The sequence below is a fragment of the Anas acuta genome, chromosome 2 (assembly GCF_963932015.1).
Source record: "Anas acuta chromosome 2, bAnaAcu1.1, whole genome shotgun sequence".
Classification (NCBI taxonomy): Eukaryota; Metazoa; Chordata; class Aves; order Anseriformes; family Anatidae; genus Anas; species Anas acuta.
In genome coordinates, this window is record NC_088980.1 from 31,184,198 (window position 1) to 31,202,811 (window position 18,614).

Here is an 18,614-nt window from a genome sequence, read left to right on the forward strand (position 1 = left end):
CTCTTCTAGAGTCGGAGTCTGAAGGGGAAGAAAACTAAGATGGTTTAACAAAGCACAGTCTCAATCTAGGTTAATGCCAAATGCGCTTGGGAATGCCGTACTGTTCAAGCAAAGAGGCTTTACTTCAGTGTCATACAGAAAACTATAGGCTAGGCTTTCCTTTTGTTTAGAAGAATAAAGGTTTTTAATGGAGCCCTGAGGCATTAGATGCTTTACTTGGGACTCTACCTCTGGTTCATTGTACACTAACTTAGGCAAAGACATTCAGCAAGGAGCCATATAGAAAAAGTGAGATGAGATACTTATGGACTCCTTTTTATTAACGGTCTTTTTCAGGTACTATGGTATATGAACACTCCAATTTCTGTTTATAGAACTGTTTGGTCTGTGTTTGTAGCTCAATATTGGCTTGTGTATGTGATTTGACACCACCACATTTTTTTGAATAAATAGCTTTTATATCTTACTCTTGCGGTGTTAGTGTGTTTTACAGATTTGGTTTGCCCCTAAGTTCTCATGATTCTTCGAGTAAAAATTACACAAGAATGGCAAGAGACTGTTTTCACACTTATTCACAAAATGAACATCAATACTTAATAGGGTTCAATGGACAGATTAGTGAGATTCCATAGCAAAAGCTAATGGATTCAATTACTTACAAAAATGTACGGAAACAAATCCACAGTCTCAGTTTTGCATGTACAAAAGTTTTGCAAATAATAAGTAGATTAATGTATTTTTCCATTCAGACTACACTCTATGGGGATGGTTAATTTTTGCAAGAAAAAAAGCATTCATTTTAGAAGCATTAACTTCAAACCATGCATGATCTCTGAAGTCTGAAACATTTTTATGCCAGGGTGATGTTACAGATCACAAGATCTTTGACTGAAGTACACAAATAAATATATAAACTTCTCAAGACCCATCTGGCTTTCTATAATATTCCCTCATGCCTTGATGTGATGTAATTTACAACTCCAGTGCCTGGAACCTGGCTAAGATGTTGCATAAATAAAGCCAGTGTGCAGCTTTATACATTCATTCAAGCCTCAAAACCCAAGCCCAGAATGAGATGTCTGACATTGTGGGAAAACTCAGCCTACACTCATGATCAGAGCTTCTGGAGCTTGTGGATGTGATCTGGACAGCAAAGGCCCTGTGCAGCATGGTCTCCTGACTTGACCTCTTTTTCACACAGCAGTCAATCGGATAACAGTTGCTGCCATTTCACTTTCCACACCCCAAATTACTGTGTAATTGTAATCTTCTGCCTCACTCCTGCCTCTGCTGTCTATGCCTCTAACCATGCCAGTGCTGAGAATTGGTAGGGCAGTGAATCAGTTTGCCAGTATGTCACACCCTGCCAGTTCATCTTCTTAAGAATGTGTTATTTAACACACTGCATCCTTCCCTTTAAACAGAGTTAAGTCCACATAAATGAGAAATTGAATTGGTAAGGTTTTGAAAAAGGAAACATACTTACAGGGGGAAAGAAACAGGGAAGCATAATTAACTACTGAAATTGTGTATTTTGGAATTAGAAACCAATAAGCTATCTAACAGTACAGATTTTTCTGATGGGAAAAGTCAACACAATGTAAACCACAGACCCTGTGGTTTCAAGTCTTACCTCAGTGTGTATCTAGCTTTACAGGAAGCAGCAGACAGCAAGCAGAAATCAAGTACTGTTGAAGGCCAGCTTTCCATCTAGAACAATATTTATTTTTGAACAGGTATTGATCTTTGAAAGGGGAAATGTATAACATGAGTCCAGTAACTTATAGCAACAGTAAGCAGACACTTGGACTGTCATATTATAAAACAGAATAGTTGAATTAGCTGTATGCTTTTCATTCTGGTCTTTGTTATTACAGAAAATAAATCTGCCAGGTACTACTGACCTGAGATGATCTCTTCACAAGTTCTGCAGCTGCAGTATAATATCAATTCATTATTGACACAAAACCACTATTGCTGGAAACGTTTCAAATTTAAGAAATGTGCTTTTCAAAGGTAGTAATGAATATTCAGTTGGGTCTGTGTAAAAACTACTTTTCCACATAATCTAAACAAAGCTGATTTCAATGGAGCCAATCTAGAATAATGCACAAAGGACACAATGACACACCTGTGGGTGAGATTGCCAGGGGCTGGTGAGACGTGTCTGGTTGCAGGCTGGCTGAGCCATCTGCTGGAGAGAATAAACATTGTCAGCAATAATCACTGGCAAAACAGCTTGTCTTCAATGCATCTGTGCCTTCATTATGCATACCTACAAGCCATGCACCCATCACAGATACAGGATGCAGTTGTCTCCTACTCCCTTAGTTGCTGGGTTGGAAGGAAATGGGTGTTTTTAGGGTGGGGCCAAGTAGACACCTCCTGCAAGCCCCTTTCAGCTTGCCCATGCTCAGCAGATCTCATAATTTGTTTAGGCAGGATTTCTGATACTGGTTTTCAGGATCAGTTCAGTTAGGGACTTTCCGTGCACATACATATTCAAGCAGCATTTAGGATGTATGCTGGAAGTTGAACTAGGTGGGGGCCACAAATACAAACACAGCTGATTTGCATCCAACTGAATTTCAATACAACTGTGTGTGATGATAAGGCTTTGCAAAAAGCCTGTGACAGAATCCAAACAGAGGTTTTGATGTGACTCTCCCCAGGCAAAGCACCAATCTATAGCAGCCTTTACAGAGTCCAAATCTCAGTTAAAAAAAAATCCCCAGCCGTAAGCATTTCTTCAACACAAGCCATAAATTAGTATTCCTCTTCTAGAGAAGTGAAAATTACAGTCATTGCTAAATATATTCTTCAAATCTGGAGTCAGTTATCATATAAAATAAAAATAAACTTCCAAAAAAAAAGTTTCATAAAATATATTGTATTTATTTTGAAATATCAGTGGAAACTAAATGTCAGAACTGTAAGTATCTCTTTTACTCAGCAGTAAATTGCAATAGGATGCACTTCAAAATGGGGATTATTGAATTTGAAGGTGAAGGTGGGATTACTTAAGGTGATTCCTCCCTTCTGGCCTCTCCCTTTTGAAACCATGCTGAGGTTTTGACTAAGAGCCATTTATATTGCTTTAAAGCAATCTTCTAGCATGCAAGTGCTCTCCAGGAGAGGGATTGCATCGTACCTGCGATGCAAAAATGAGTTAGGCTTTATGGCCTCCTCAGTTAAAGCACTCGTTAGAGACCTGAAAGGTGTTGATACAGTTTTTATTTCTTACTGCTTCTATGCCATTGTACTGCAGCCTTATAACAAAGGGAGCTCCTACCCCACAGAGGCCTATAATCCTGCACATCCCAAAAGAGCAATGAGTCGATACTCCCTTCAGCTCTTCCAGCTGCAATCCTGCTCCCCTCCTTGCTGTGCTTTGGCTGATAAGATATTTACTCCCAGAACACTCAGTACAACCTTCCTCACCTGATCCCTCTTACCTGCTGGGCCAGCACATCCCAAACCCAGTGGCCTGTGCCAAAACAAGTGATGGAGCAGTCCCTGGGCTTGTCCCTGGGGTAGCTCTAGGACGATGAAGTGAGGAGGAGTTCCTCCAGCACCAAGGCAGCAGCTCCAGGCTGGTGAGACCCTGTACAGGCACCCAGGGCCCAGCCCCTTCCCACACCTGGGAGAGGGATACCTGGGTGATTTTGTGTGAGAGTTGATATGTCTTCACAGAAGTGGTTCTCAATAATTAGTTCTAGCAATTTATTAACCAATTGGCAAATTAAAGATTTACTTTATAGATTCTCTCTTTGTTGAGTTAAATCTATATGTATTTTTTCTAAAAAACTTAACGACACAAAACCAGTGAACTCCAGTAAACACTCCCTTCTGATTAAGGCCCAGACCATTAATGCTTTTGTCAATACATTTGAAAAACTGTTCTTGAACATTACTTTGAAATATAAATAAAATATATAACTATTAAAAATGCTTACTATAAATTCAATATAAATATTTTTAAATATTGTTGCTAAATATGTAAATTTTCAAATGTATTTATGCATTACATTTAATTACTTTTAAAGATATACAAATAAAACATTTTTATAAAATGTAAAAGTATTTAGATAAAAAACATTTAAAATATACACTCAGGAGAAAGTCACAGCATTAACATAATATATGTGTAAGGGAAAATATTTAGATACAAAATATTTTGACTAGAACTCAATTTCAATCCATGGGATAAGTTACTTCTAAATGAATAAACTAGCTTGTAACTTAAATACTTCCCAAATACATTCGTAGATATTTTGAGAGCATTCATAGCTTTACTCCACAACTTTGATAAAAGTGTTCAGAAAATTCAGAACACCTGTTTTTTGAAGCATTGTTCACAAATAATGAATGCTTTTAGCCTGAATGCAGGCACTTTCTTAGAATTCACCCTATCTGTAGCGTTAACTGAGGTGACAAACACAAGATCCAGCCTTCCTTCTGGCTGTGCTCTAAGAAATAGCTGGGCAACTATTTTAAGAAACAGACACAGCCGATCACCTAGCTATTGATACTGCTTTTGGTTTCCTTCCAATACCTCTAAGCTATGCATTTTTTTTTTTTACCCCTGCAGCTTTTTGAAGTAAGATTTTAAGGCTATTAGAAATCTCTTGAAAGACCAATTCTTATCTCAAGCATAATTCATGATGCACAGTTCATCAATAACTTTACGTGTAACATAGGAATGCTGCAGAACCCCAGACATGGCCCAGGACACACGGTGCCCTCCAGATGCACATATACACTACAGAAGCTTCTCCTCCTACTGCTTCTTTTGAGGGGCTTGAGAAACACACTCCAGAAGGGCTCCTGTTCTGTACGAAGAGATAAGAGTAGGTTCTCTTAGATCATGGATAAGACTTCAAAGTACCAAGCATCTCAGGCGTATTTGAGCAACCTGGTCTACTGGGAGGTGTCCCTGCCAATGGCAGAAGAGTCACAGGAGATGATCTTTAAGGTCCCCTCCAAACCAAACCATTCTGTGGTTCTTTTGTCTGGCATACAATGGAGAGCTGAGTGTGCTCAGAGGTGCCTTTACTGAGATGCTCAGTTTACCTGGAAATAACATTTCTCTGACACCTCAAAAGGATTCGCTTTGCATTCCTGACATGTTCATGGACAAGAGTAAATACCTTTAAAAATCCCATTTACACATTAATTTATTTTTTTGTTTGTTTGTTTAAAATAAGGCTCATGGGCTGATGAAGACAAAACAGCCCTTCCTCAAAAAGAGCTACAAATAACATCACACAGGTTAATTACAGCCAGTCCTCCAACAGCGGCTGACCTGCGCTGCTTATGAAGAAACAAAACAAAGACGAAATGCATAAATATCTTTCCAAAAAGGGGGAAAAGAAGCAACACCTTTCAATTTTACTGCAAATATCCCAGGTGTGAAAGGCGTGGGGAGGATTAAAAGTGAATCTCCAGGGCCTGTGGTTCTTCCTGCAGCAGGCCTGGCTGTGTTAGCAGGGTTTCATGTGCTCTGCCCCGCACTGGAGAGCTCTCCTACCTGTCAAAAGGCACAAAGCTGCTCCTGGAGGAGCCTAAGACTGGCTGCTGGACCGTACATTGTCAGTGGTCTGCCCTGGGTAAACTCCTGTGCCCTCAGAAGGAGCCATGGGAATGCTTGGAGGTGATCCAGACATGAAGGAGGGTGAACAGCACTGGCCTACTTCCCCTCTGCCTCTCCCACCAGGGAAGGTAAGTTCAGAGGAAGAGAAATGCACGACCAATGCGATGGCTCTGTTTTGCAGACATACAGGACATACCTACTACCTGCATTGCTGTCTGTCCCATGACCTACCATCATCTCCCAGTCAGCAAGAAGAAAGAGGCCTGTGCTGAAACTGCTAATGTGGCACAGCTGTAGGCCAACACAGCATCTAGGTAATTGAATCTGCCACTGCTGTGGCGGCCGGGTGCCAGAAACTCTATTGGAATACATATGATTTATTTTTTTTTTTAAAGACCCTGAATAAAAAACTAACTACATCGTCACAACTTCATAACAATAACACATCGCTATGATAACACAGTCTCTTTCAGAACATGAACTGCCTGAGATTTTCCCCCGATGAAGTTTAGGAACATTGCTGACAGGCCAGCACAACTCTCTCCATCACTACTAGCTATTGCTGGGATATTTGAATAATGCTGGCAGACATAAATTATCCCAGAAGAAATAACAAAATAGTATTGTTGATGTATCCAAGGATACGACCAAAATTAGTTTTATAGGCAGACCTATGTTATGACACCCACTCATCTAGCTGGGAAAAATCAATAAGCTTTCAAGTACATCAGTCCTTTTCTAAGTCCAAAATAGAAGCAGCAGACTTGAAAAAATAAATCCCAACTGAGAACAACAGATCGAAAATTTAGTTAGATTTGTACCAATGAGACCACCCGAGAGAAAATTTATGGTATCTGTGATACAGGAGGACATTCTAAGGGTAAGTCAGCAGGCAGGAGGAAATTATAAGGGACTATCTGCAAGGAAAAAGGCAGATAATTTATAGTTTGTGGCATATGAAGGATAAATCAGTGGAATAAAAGGTTAATCTCTGCCTTTTGCTGTGTTGATGACAAAGAAATTCAAATATAGGAGATTCAGGCTTCTCCACCTTTGTTCAAGGGTCACAGACAACGCTACACCAGGCAGGAACAAAATGGTGCTTACCACGTGGCTGGGTGCCCATCCCTGCACCAAGTCTGTCCCTTCCCGTGACAATAGTAACCTTTGAGTCCAAGCCTTGTGCAATGCCAATGCAAAGACGTCTTCTGAAAGAGCCCCACAATGAGACTGTAATTTCACAACTAGACAGTTCTCTTGCACCATGATATGGGAGCAGCATATGAACAGACCTGGAAGATTTTCCCCTTGTTTGATTATGATGAACATTTTTCTGTTGTTTTATTGAGACAGTAGAATTCTGGGGTTAACAGAAGCAGAGTTACATTTCTTTTTCCTGTCGCAGAATTCCTACTCCAAGCTTCAGATATTAGCACATAGGCCTCAGAACATGGAAAGCTGTTCCACAAGAAATCATTAAGTCTGACTTTAAATCAAAGGGTATCTCATCCTATAGCCAGTTGAACGCATCTGGGAAAAGGGAAACACTGTCTGTTCCCAGATGGATCACTTCTCACTTACCATGGTAACTCACCTAGCTCGCTGGCACAGGCTGGCACAGGCTTCCAGAAAGTCTTGGAACATTTTGTCACCCAGTACAAGGTCTGGCTCTGCAATCTACCACAGGGGCTGGGGCAGTGACATTTTTTGGACTCTCCTTGATGCCCCTCCAGTGTGCCCACAGCCTCCTGGCCAGGCCCAGGGGAAGCTGAGCACATGGCCTGCATCTGTTGGCACACTTTTTCTCTTGCTTGGGAAAATCTGTGTCAAACACAAAAATACTCACAGCAGTCAGATTTGTTTGGATACATCCTCTGAAGATCCCAAATAGGGCAGTATTTTGGCAGGGGAAAAATCAACTCCTGGAAACACTGCAAAAAGAGAGAGAGAGAAGGAGCATCCAGTACCACTCCCGAGAGGGGTATCGGACACAAACAACTGGACAGAGATAATTTGGAATAACTGCATAAATCAAGGTCACGTACTGTCACTTCTGTACCACACATATATATATATAAATATATATATATATACACACACACTCATGTGCTGCTCTTACAGTCACACCACAGAATCCTGTTACAGACAGAGATTGCTTTATCTCCACTTCTTCCCTTTTATTTTGGCTTTCAACTTCATTTTGTACATATTCAGATTCAGTCTCCTTTACATGTTTTCTTTGCTTTGTTTGTGTGGGTAGTTTTATTATTTTTGCAACAGCTCGTTATAGTTAAGTGATTTATGTACCATATACCTTACTATAGTTATGTTTATGATTTTTTTTTCTTCTTTAAAGAAGCCTTCCTGAAACAGCAGCCGATGGTGCTCCTTTAGCTGAAGAATTCTAAGGGCAAAATGCACCTCAAAAGATACAGACACACATCTGGATGATTTATTTAAGCCTAAATAACACAATTTTTCTTTCAAGGACGAGAGAAGCAAATGGCCACTTATTTATGCTCTGCCTGTGTGAAAAATCACCTCTGTACCTTCCAAAACTTGAACAGGGTAAATCACATGCAAGAATCAGATGTAGGAAAGAAAAATTAATATGTATAAATCAAATGTATATGAATTTATCTACTAAAGAAGTGCTGAAGCAACTGGTTCTCACAACCCTAGACTCCAAATGGTTTCCGCAGGGTCTGGGAGAGGTCCGTCTCCAGTTACAGCTTTCAGACTACTGACCGAAGAGGAACACATGGTGGTGCTGATGTTGCAAAGCAACCCTGAATTTTTAATATGAAAAAGGCATGGAGGAAAAGTGCAGTCTTCTTGAGAATACTAATCCTCAGAGAGGAAGAAAAAGTACAGCTTCATCCCATCTCAAGGGAAGAATACAGTAGGTACAACTTAATAAGGTAGGTTGGAACCTAAGAGTAAACTCATGGAAAAGCACAAAAGCATTGGCTTCTGCTGACATCAGTGAGAGTGACAGCAGAGCAACAACCTTCCAGGTGAAGTCCTGCATCAGTGTGAGGGTCTGAATTATGCTGTAGGTGACATTTAAACTGAAATTTTCTTTCCTTGAAATTCATGCTAGTTGTTCTCACAAAAGTCACTTAAAATATCAGAAACACAGAGATTTTTTGGAATTCTCACAGGTTCTCATTCCACTGCATAAAATGGAAATGATAGAAAACCACATATTCCCCCAAGATGAAGGCATCAGAAGCAGAAACTTCCAGTTCTAGGAAGGCATTAAACCTTTAATTATGTTACTGACCCACTGTTCCCCAGCCATCTTTCACTGCTGTGCTAGCCTGTAATGTGCAGAAATTCATCTTTCTGCAGAGGCAAAATAGCAAACACAAATCACGCATCTCGGTAAAATACCAATAATAGACATGATAAAGCACTGGGGAAAAAAATACTGATTAAAAATATCAAGTGAATGTGCTCTGTTCTCCTATTGCATAGGTATCTGCTTCATTTGGTTAGTGCAGGGGATGTGCCTTCAACACAGGAATGTCAAACAGAAGAAGCATTCGATTTGAAAGAATGGTCCTAGCAGCCACCACAGTCAAGGATTTACCTAGTATTTGGGGTAAATCCTATACTTTTGCGGCATCTTTTACACTGTTTTGTCAGACTTGTGACTTCTTGTCCTTTGTCTCTGAGCTGGAGATGACACTCGAGGCAGACAACAAGATACCAGGAAATACTGCATGAAATCATGACAACAGAAACTTCTAGGGATTAAGTGGTAGGCTGTCAGCCCCAGCAGAGATACAGCACTGAGAAGAGGAAAGACACCTGATGTCCACTCCTGCTGGTCTTCTCAGAGACAATCATAGAATCATTAAGATTGGAAAAGACCTCCAAGATCATCTGGTCCAACCATCAAACCACCACCAGTATCACCCACTAAACCATGTCCCTAAGCACCACGTCCAACCTTTCCTTGAACACCCCCAGGGATGGCGACACTACCACCTCCCCGAGCAATCTGTTCTAATGCCTGACCACTCTTTCTGAGAAGAAATTTCTCCTGATGTCCAACCTAAACATCTTACCACCAACAGTCAGAACTGAGACCGTAAACAAACGTTGACCTGCTGTTAACATGGAGAAGGCCATAAAGCCTACCTGACTTTTGTTAATCCACTTCTGTTTTAACATCACTTGTAATAGCTAAGAGCACTCATAATATCTATGACAACTCATGTCAGCAATCCCACTGAATGCCTGCAAAGAAGCACTGCAGTGCACTCACAGGCAGTCAGTGCTCCAGGCCCATGTACTCCTTACATGATTGATAGCTTGCTTTGCCTAAATTACATGAAGAAATACTTCCCAGTGAAAATCAGACTTTAAGAGCTCTTTATGTTAAGTGTCTCATACTTTCTTATGGCTGGACACTTTAAAAAGTTCACATGACTTGCCACTGCTGAAATGGCCTTGTTTTTTTGGGAGCATCAGAGTTATTACTGCTGTTTAGGCTGCTGTGTCTCTCAGCAGGATCAGCAAGGCAAGCAGCACTATGTATATTGTTAGTTGCCATGACTTAGCTGCTCTAGGAAATTTGTGCTGTAAGACAAGCTTCCATACACATTTGGAGGAAAAAACACTCCTGGAGTGGCAGGCTGGCACCTTCCAGAGCTGACATCTCTCACTCGAGCACAGAAAGTGGAAACAAAACACAGTTGACACAGTGGTCAACAGTAAAAAAATGCCTTCCAGCTCATCCTGAGAAGTAAGTTAATTATTTTAAGTTCAAAATCCACCACCATTTAAAATTCTTTCCAGTACTAAGTAAGTTTAGATTTGCCGTTATACTTATATTTGGTGTACTTTCTGTAAAGCACAGTCAATGCAAATTTTCTCTCATTTTGTGATTGTCATTCATTTCCTTAAAAAAAAAAAAAAAATAAAAAATGGAACAGCATTAAACCCTGTGTTCTTCCTTCATTCCTTACAGTTGGCCTTTCTTACTCCCTTGCGTAAGGGTTCTTTACCTATGTGAAGATACATTAACTAAATGAGGGCTGTATTGCCACACTAACAGGGCATGCTTTTTTATAAACTGCATAGAAAAAAGTAACTGCATAGGGAAAAAAGCCGTAATGCCTGGCTGATTCATATAAATCCATATTGACTGACTGCTGTATTGTCTAGTGCTGACTAGCACATGAAAACCACAGCTTCAAAGAGATGAACCCTAATATGGGAATGACATGTCATGCAGGCTGACAATCCAGACAGCAAAAAGAGGTGAGTCTTGGGACTGTGAGAAGAAATTTTGGTGAAAGATAAGCCATGTCCTATCAACTTTATCATTCTTTCAGGGAAACTGTAATAAGCAAATTTAACTGACAGAAAATTCCTTTGTGCTTAAGGGATTAATTACTTATTGCAAATATCAGTACCTGACTGTCAGCTTACATTAACATCCCTAACCCAGATGTTTGGCACTGATAGCCTTAGCAGAAAGCCTTAGATAGAAGACTGATAGAAGACTTGATAAGCAGCTAACCTGTAGGATAAAATATGAAGCTAAATCTAAGCCTATAAGCTTAAGCTTAGCTAGCTTAAAGTCAGCAGTGCTCTCCACGCAAATACAAACAGACTGATGGTCACAGTGGTATGTTTGCTGCTGTACAGGAGCTGGATGTATAACTCAACAGCGAGAAATAAGTTCAGAGTAAGTGCAAGACTTTGTGTTTTTATCCTCAAACACTAGATATCACCTGACACTCCAAGTCACAAACTGTGGTGAGGGCTGTTTCGTCTTTGGTAGTTTCTAGGCACCTGCTGCACAATCAGCATCATCTGCTTGCAAGAAGACCACTGGGAAGAACTGTGCTACCAGATAAGCATGTTCCTGAGCACTCAAGTTACTTCACATATTTGAGGAGGGCTAGAAATTCACTCACTGCTTTCAAGGGAAAAGACCAAATGGTGAAACTGCTTCCCAGCTTGTGCACAGATGATTGTGGATATTAAGCAGAACTGGCTGGCAGTGGCAGATTGCTAACAAGAGGAAACAGCCATGGCTTTTTCTTTATGTTCCTTACACACACTAAAAAGTATTGCACTCACATTACTGGCAGCTCATGGCTGTAGGTCTCCTCTTTGCAAGAAAAGAAGCTACTCTGCTCTATTAAAGAGGTGTTTTAAAGAAAGATGAATTGCTAGGGGCACAGAGTATTATTACTTACCAACTGCTTCAAAACGTATGTCAGGTGTCTGAGTTATGACACTACTTTAAGACTATGGTATTATGAAAGAAATTGGGTTCTTTAGATTTATCTGCTGAATTTAGAACCATTTACTGTTCATATTTTCAAGATTTTGTTCAAAACAGTTGTTTCTGAAAGATTCGCACATCATCATAAGACTGCAGCAGCTAACTTTACTATAGATAAGCCAAGCTCATGGAGCAGGGTGCGCGTATTACAAATATATACATTATGTAGTTAGGGCTGGTGAATAAAACACCTTCCCATACATTCTGTCCACCTTGCCTTTTCTAATACTTCTCAGCTTTCTGTGGCCCTGAATAAAGGGAAAAAAAAAAAAAAAGTATTTATTTACTGGTAATCATTAAGCAAATGGTATAGTGCTAGGGAAAAATACATTCACTTGCAACTCATGCCCTTGAGAAAGAAAAAATCAGTTGGGCGTGTTTTGGAATGAACTTGCTTATCTGGAGTATGTACAACACAGACCAGCTGAAAGAATGAGGTGAAGCTCAAGTGCAACATTTTTTTTCTTAAACTGAAAATATGCATTTCTGAGAATAAATAATTGATTTCTTTTTTGATCTACACTTTTAACTTGTGACTGGCCTAGAGAATGCTGGTGCCACGATTTAATACAGTTTTACAACACAGTATGCCATCATTTTTGACTTATGAAGAAAGATAACCTTTACATGCAGTGGCTTGATGTGCTAAATGAAAAGAAAGGACCTGTTGGAATCACACGGGTCACTGGATCCAGTCCCTAGCAGCGCAGGCCTCTAACAGCCTGCTGTGCTCCCTGAGCTAACTGTGTAGTCTCCACATATGCTGCTGAAATGTAAAAGACTAAATCCCACAGTCATAATCTCATGCTATGTGTAGAAAAATAGGCAGAACAGGACTCTCACCTTTGGTATTTGGGGTCCTTGGTGAAGGGTAACGTGAAGGGGACCAGCTCAGTAGAAAAGCACCTATGGAACTGGTGGACTAGCTGAACGTGGGCCAGCAGTGTGCTCCTGTGGCAAAAACAGCTGACCACAGGTGGGGCTGCATTAAAAGCATCGCCAGTGGGTGGGAAGAATGGATTACTCTTCTTTACTCAGCACACCTCTAATACCACTTCTTGGGTTTGGCTCCTGAGTTCAAGAAAGTTACTGACAAACTGGGGAGAGGCCAGAGGGCCACCTGAACAGCTAGAGGGCTGAACTGTGTAATGTATGAGGAGAGGCTTATTTAACCTAGATAAAAGGAGACTGACTGCAGTCTTCCACTCTCTAAATGGAGTTAGAGCAAAGCTGGAGCCAGACTTTTCTGACCGTGACACAGCAAAAAAATGAGGTAATGGTACACACTGCAACAAACTTAATTCTGATAATGGAAACGTTTTCACTGAGAGTACTCAAGGACAGGAACAAGTTGCCCTACCAGGTTGTGGAAGCCCCATAGTTGGAGATGTTCCAAGAATTTGACTGGACATGACCCTGAGCAACCTGTTTTACCACAGGAGCTAGCCCTACTTCAAGCTGAAGGTTAGATCAGATGATCTCTGGGGGCCTCTTCCAAATTATTATTATTATTATTTTTTTTCCCAGGCACATGACTCACCAGAAAGCTCACAGGCCCAGCATCAACAGTGACACAGTCAATAGGCACACCTAATGATGAGCACTTATCTAAGAAGCTTACATCAGACTCTCGGTGCTTGATTTTTCCTTAGTGATATAAACCTTTTCTCCCCATCCTACCACTCACGTAGGACAAGCTCAGGCCTTCCTCTACTGTTCTTCTACATACTCGTAAACATTTCAGATTTCTGCTTCTTGGCATGTGATGTCTGATTACTTCAAGATTTCTTGGAATGCTTCCAGGGAATCACCTAGGAAAGCATTCAGTGGATGGTATCCATTTTCCCTTCAAACCAAAACCAAGTGGTGATGGTTTCCACCTGAACATGATCAAGTGGTAACCTTTGGGAGGTGATGATAACAAGAACCCACAGCAGACAGAAGACCCATAAAAACTTCACTTAATTTTAAAACTATTGATTTTCCCCACTGCTTCCTCTCTGCTGTTAACATGTCTTGTTAATCTCAGAGTTATTGTCTTATATTGAACGCTGAAGTTTGCTGGTTTTATCTCAGACCCGAAGAAGAGAATGTGATGGTGGATCAGGTGCCAGCACACTGCACTAATATGAACGATCCCCCCACCTCCTGGTAGAACAGAGCGTAGTGAATATCCTCTCCAAAAGGCAATCTATGCTGCAGGCCTGTCTCTATAGAGACACACAAATGCCTTGTATTTAATGCCACAAATATATTTCAGTTTGTCTGCATGAAATATTAGCCCACTCAGCTGCCTGGATCTAGAAGTCTGTCTTTTTCTCTTTCAGACGTAACTAAAATCAGCCCATTCCAACATCCCTGAATATTTACCTTGAGCAGAAGGAAGAGGCTTTGTGTCAAGCCTTTGACGTGTTACTGTTCAACATACAACTATTCTGCTATTTTCAGCCTCTGGTTACTTGTTTCTTTAATACATTAGATACAACAAACTCTCCTTATCCTAATCCTCTATCAGCTTAATTCAGAATGGATTTTAAATAATGCTGAAAGGCAAATCTTACAATTATGATAAGAGCTTCAGAAAATCCCAAGACCTAGCTTTTAATCCTATGAAACCAGTATTTGCCTTTTAAAATGTTTTTAGAAGGCTGACCTCTGAAATACAAAAAATAATGTTTTTAAAATCAATGTCCTGGTTTTTGTTGTTGTTGTTGTTTGTTTGTTTGTTTTTTCCTTCCTCTCTCACCTGTCTATAGATGTAACAGGGACAAACTTCACCAAGACTATCTTTTGTCTGGAAAGCACTATTCATGGGACAATACAAAAGAAATGGGTATCAACTGAATTAACTAGTAGACAGGCTATTGTTATACTCAAATGTTATTTTCACCCACTGCATGGTGGATCATGGGATTTTAAAAAAAGACTCAGTCCTGAACAATGGCTTCACAGTTGCCTGTCACTAGTTTTGCTTGAAAAGAGACTCCATTCTAAGTAGCTTTCTAACAGTGATTTAATTTTTAAGGCTTAACTCAAGAGCTTTATGCCATTTTGATTTTGGTCAGAAAGTTTCTTAAAGAATACATCCAGCATTTATCATTCTAAAAGTAAAGATGAATGAATTGTTCTTTGATCATTAGTCATTTGTAACCGCTTGTCAGAATTATTAAACTGACAATTTGCTGCATCTTTGTGCTTCTGGAGGAGCTATTTTCAGACCTAGCTGTGGGTTGCTCTAGCCTCTGTACTTAAATGGCATGTTTTCCTGTCCTAATTTCCCCTTTCTCTGTTTACAATGAGTTTTATTCACTAAAAATAAATAAAAGTCCAAAAGAGTTTTGTATATTTTTTCTTCTCTACAGAGATGTTTCATCCCATACAACACAGGCAAGCTTATTCTATACACCAGAATTGAACATAATGAACATTAGCATAAAGCACTGTTCCAACACCTGGTCCATCTACACCTGGCACCCATATGATGGCCATACAATCCCAGAACAGATAGATACACCTTGCTTATGCTGTCTTCAGTGCCTGGTGCCAGAAAGGGCTTCTTTAAGGCTGGGGGTGGAATGGCACAGGCACAATAGTGCTGCTGGTAAACCCACTTTGTTCCAGGAAGCAGAGAGAAACTCACTTCTGTGGGCAAATACTTACCATGGCACAGTGAGTTCATGACAAACAATACGGTAAATAGCTGGGGCATGGCCGCTGGACATTTGCACTGAATTTAGCTCTTAAAAAAATATTGCTGCAGACAAGGTTTCAAGTGTCCCCTTTATTGACTCCATATATTCTTCCTGCTGCTTTACTGGTAACCAGGGTGACTAATTGACCTGGCGGAATAATTGAGGTAGTTCAGGTGACCAAGATGACTCAGACTTCCTTTTTTAGTGACAAGAAATGGCTTGATACAGGAACCTCTACTTTCCATGGAGAGATGCAGTTGATCATACACGGACTGTAAATGCCATTTTGATTTACAGACTTCGTTGACTGTAGCACAGACCCTGCAGCTATCAGCAAACTTCAGACACACTTCTGTGCCAAGCACAGGGATGTGCTTTAGTGGTCAGGTGCCAAGGTAGTTTGAGCCCTTTATATACTCCATGATAAGCTAGCTGAGACCCTCTCCCCTTGTTCATATTCACTATGTGCCTCAACACTAACATTTAAAAATGCCAACCGTGTACAATAAATATTTTAAATAAAACTTAGACTGTAAATGCTTGTCTTGGTTTTTGGGCTCATGCAGTAAGCTTTAAAAACAATCCTATGGGACCTTTTTGCATATACAAAAGAAAAATGAGAAATTCTCTAGATGCTGCATCATCATAGCTACAAATACGACATTATTGTTTGTAAGACTATCATTTGGAGTTTTCCTATAATGCCTTAAAGGAAGCAAAAAGCCTGATGCTAGGCTTAAAAACAAACAATCAAAAAACAAGTTCCAAGAAAACACACACACAGAATCAACCACAAAAAACACACAACAAAACAAGCAGAAATACCAAGACAAGCAGGCAGAGAAGAAAATTGTGCAAGGTGCATTTCAGATTTCCTACAAATTTTCATGGAATCAGCAAGTTTTGAACAAGCCTGATTGTCTTGCAACTCAGTTCATAGCATTTAGTCCCACTATCTGTATTTTTTCCTACTTTCACAAGTATTTTGTTTACACATTGAAGGAGAGAAAGTCAAAGTAAAGGCCAATTGATACTAATTACAAAGTACAGATCCTGCATGTGGCATTCCTGCTCTGGAAAACACCTGGCTTGCTTTACCCCAGCTTTTCTTCTCCCTGATTTTGATGTGCATGAGAGACTTTATACAAACAACAGGGAAGAAAAATGACTGTGAGACAAAGAATGAAAGGAACTGCTCAGTGCTGTCAACTGCTCATTGTAAACCTGGGAAAAATAAAGCGATAAAAATCAATTTCTGCAAACAATGTTTTAGGTACTCTGTACTAGTACAAAGCAAGATTAGGTGTCACAATGTCGTAATTTTAAGCCAATGGTATACACTTCAAGACAACTTAGTATATACTTGTGCCTCCACATTTCAAATTTGTACTCAGAAGTGACACAGGCCTTTAGATTTCAGGCACATAATAAGTAAAATAAAAGAGCAACAATAATGTGGGATTGCAGCCTACTGATACAGAAGAGATTTTGCCCAAATGCTCAGTTTGAATTGAGTGTTTCCACAGGAGGCCCCATGCAGAAAACCTCCTTGAAATCACCAGTCTATATGGAAATGAACAGTGAAGAACCAAAGTGTCTCTGCTTGAAGCTCTGTTGAGTTGCAAGAAGCACGCTGGCAGCAAGCCCTGGCAGCTCTGCATTTTCACTCCCCTCTCTCCCTCTAGGAGCTCTTCCTTTTGCCCAGTCCATCAGGGCTGCCCCAGCAGCAGCACAAGTGCCCAGTGTTCTCTCCCCCCATCACAGTTTCCCATGGAAGAACAACTAATTCACACTGTTTGTAGCTCCTCCTGTTGCCAGCAGTGCCATTGAAAGGCAAGAAAAAAGGGCAGGAGAACAAAGAGTGTGCAAGGAAGCGGAGAATAGGCATCGGAAAAAGTGGGGGAAGAACAGGAAAAGTCATATTCTGCTCTTGGTTATGTCTGGCAGCTTGGGGATTAATGTCACAGATGGGAGTGCAGAATTTGTCCCCTACAGAGACAAAGGGCGAGGAGACATACTTAGGATTCTCACTTGGACCAGCTGTTTAAATAACTAAGCTTTAAAAAAAAAAATAAATAAAGTAAACATTATCTATGCTTTACCTACAGAGAAGGAAAGATTCATCTCCAATTACAAAAGTGCCTTGTTGTAACTGACAATTTAAAATAATTCACTAAAGAAAAAAAAAAAAAGACAATTAGTTCTAGCCAGAACCAGAATATGATACAAGTTCTTCAGCCTGATAAGAACAGGAGCACAGATGTACTTCTGGCCACTACCAGAAATTAGAGCACTTGTGCAGCTCAGTGCTGTAAAAGCAAGTTTTGTATTAAATCAAAACAATATCATTCCAAGCTCCTACTGTAAGTTGTGAACAGAATCAGAGGCGTGGGAGAGAAAAGACCTAAAGCCCAGCTACATTTGTCATAGCTCTATTTAATTGAACCGTCTGATTATCTAGCCAAGCTGAACTGTGCCCCACAGAGTTTATCATTGTCCAAGGCGGGGACAAACCAAGTTGCAATGGACATGGTTGGATGCACACTCGAATCTGAAGAAGTAATCCTGTACTAAGTGGGACTGTAGGAGCCGTGTCCTTTAATAAGAAATAGTGGCATTGATTAAGAAAGTGGAGGTACACCTTTTAATAATTAATAGGGAAAGAGATCTTCCTACAAGAAGGGCAGTGGGTGATAATATTGAATAATTCAGCACTATAACAAAAGGACAATGGTACAGTAATTTAATAAGTGAGCCTTTGCAACAAAATCCAACAAAACATTTGATAGGCTAATGGCTTCTTGTGTTCAGGAAAGGCCACACATTCAAGATACTATTTCCTATTGAGAGGACAACAAACAATTTCTGAAACTGCTCTTTACAACAAAATTAGAAGCAGCTGGTAAAACTGCATTGAAGCAAGTGACATTATACTGGGCTTATGCTCTGCCAGATCTGGGCCCAAAAGTTCAGAAGGGCCCAATAAAGCCAGAAGCTCAAGTCAGTAAATCTGTGTTCC

At 40.2% G+C, this 18,614-nt stretch overlaps 1 protein-coding gene and 1 long non-coding RNA gene across 3 annotated transcripts in view; one reads left to right on the forward strand and one right to left on the reverse strand.

Annotated features, from left to right (window-relative positions):
- The window catches only part of BZW2 (basic leucine zipper and W2 domains 2), a 55,179-nt gene extending 54,713 nt beyond the window's left edge, over positions 1-466 (forward strand). For both annotated transcript variants that reach the window (XM_068674103.1, XM_068674102.1), the window contains exon 12: positions 10-466. In XM_068674103.1, coding sequence (XP_068530204.1) covers positions 10-38 — 29 coding nt within the window. In that variant the 3' untranslated portion in view covers positions 39-466. The remainder of the gene's footprint in view (positions 1-9) is intronic.
- A 33-nt stretch (positions 467-499) lies between these two features.
- LOC137852399 (uncharacterized) lies at positions 500-9,964 on the reverse strand. Its single transcript, XR_011093803.1, has 3 exons — positions 7,440-9,964; positions 2,132-4,832; positions 500-1,710 (listed from the first exon to the last, which is right to left on the reverse strand). It is a non-coding gene; the product is annotated as an uncharacterized lncRNA (long non-coding RNA).
- Positions 9,965-18,614: the final 8,650 nt, after the last annotated feature.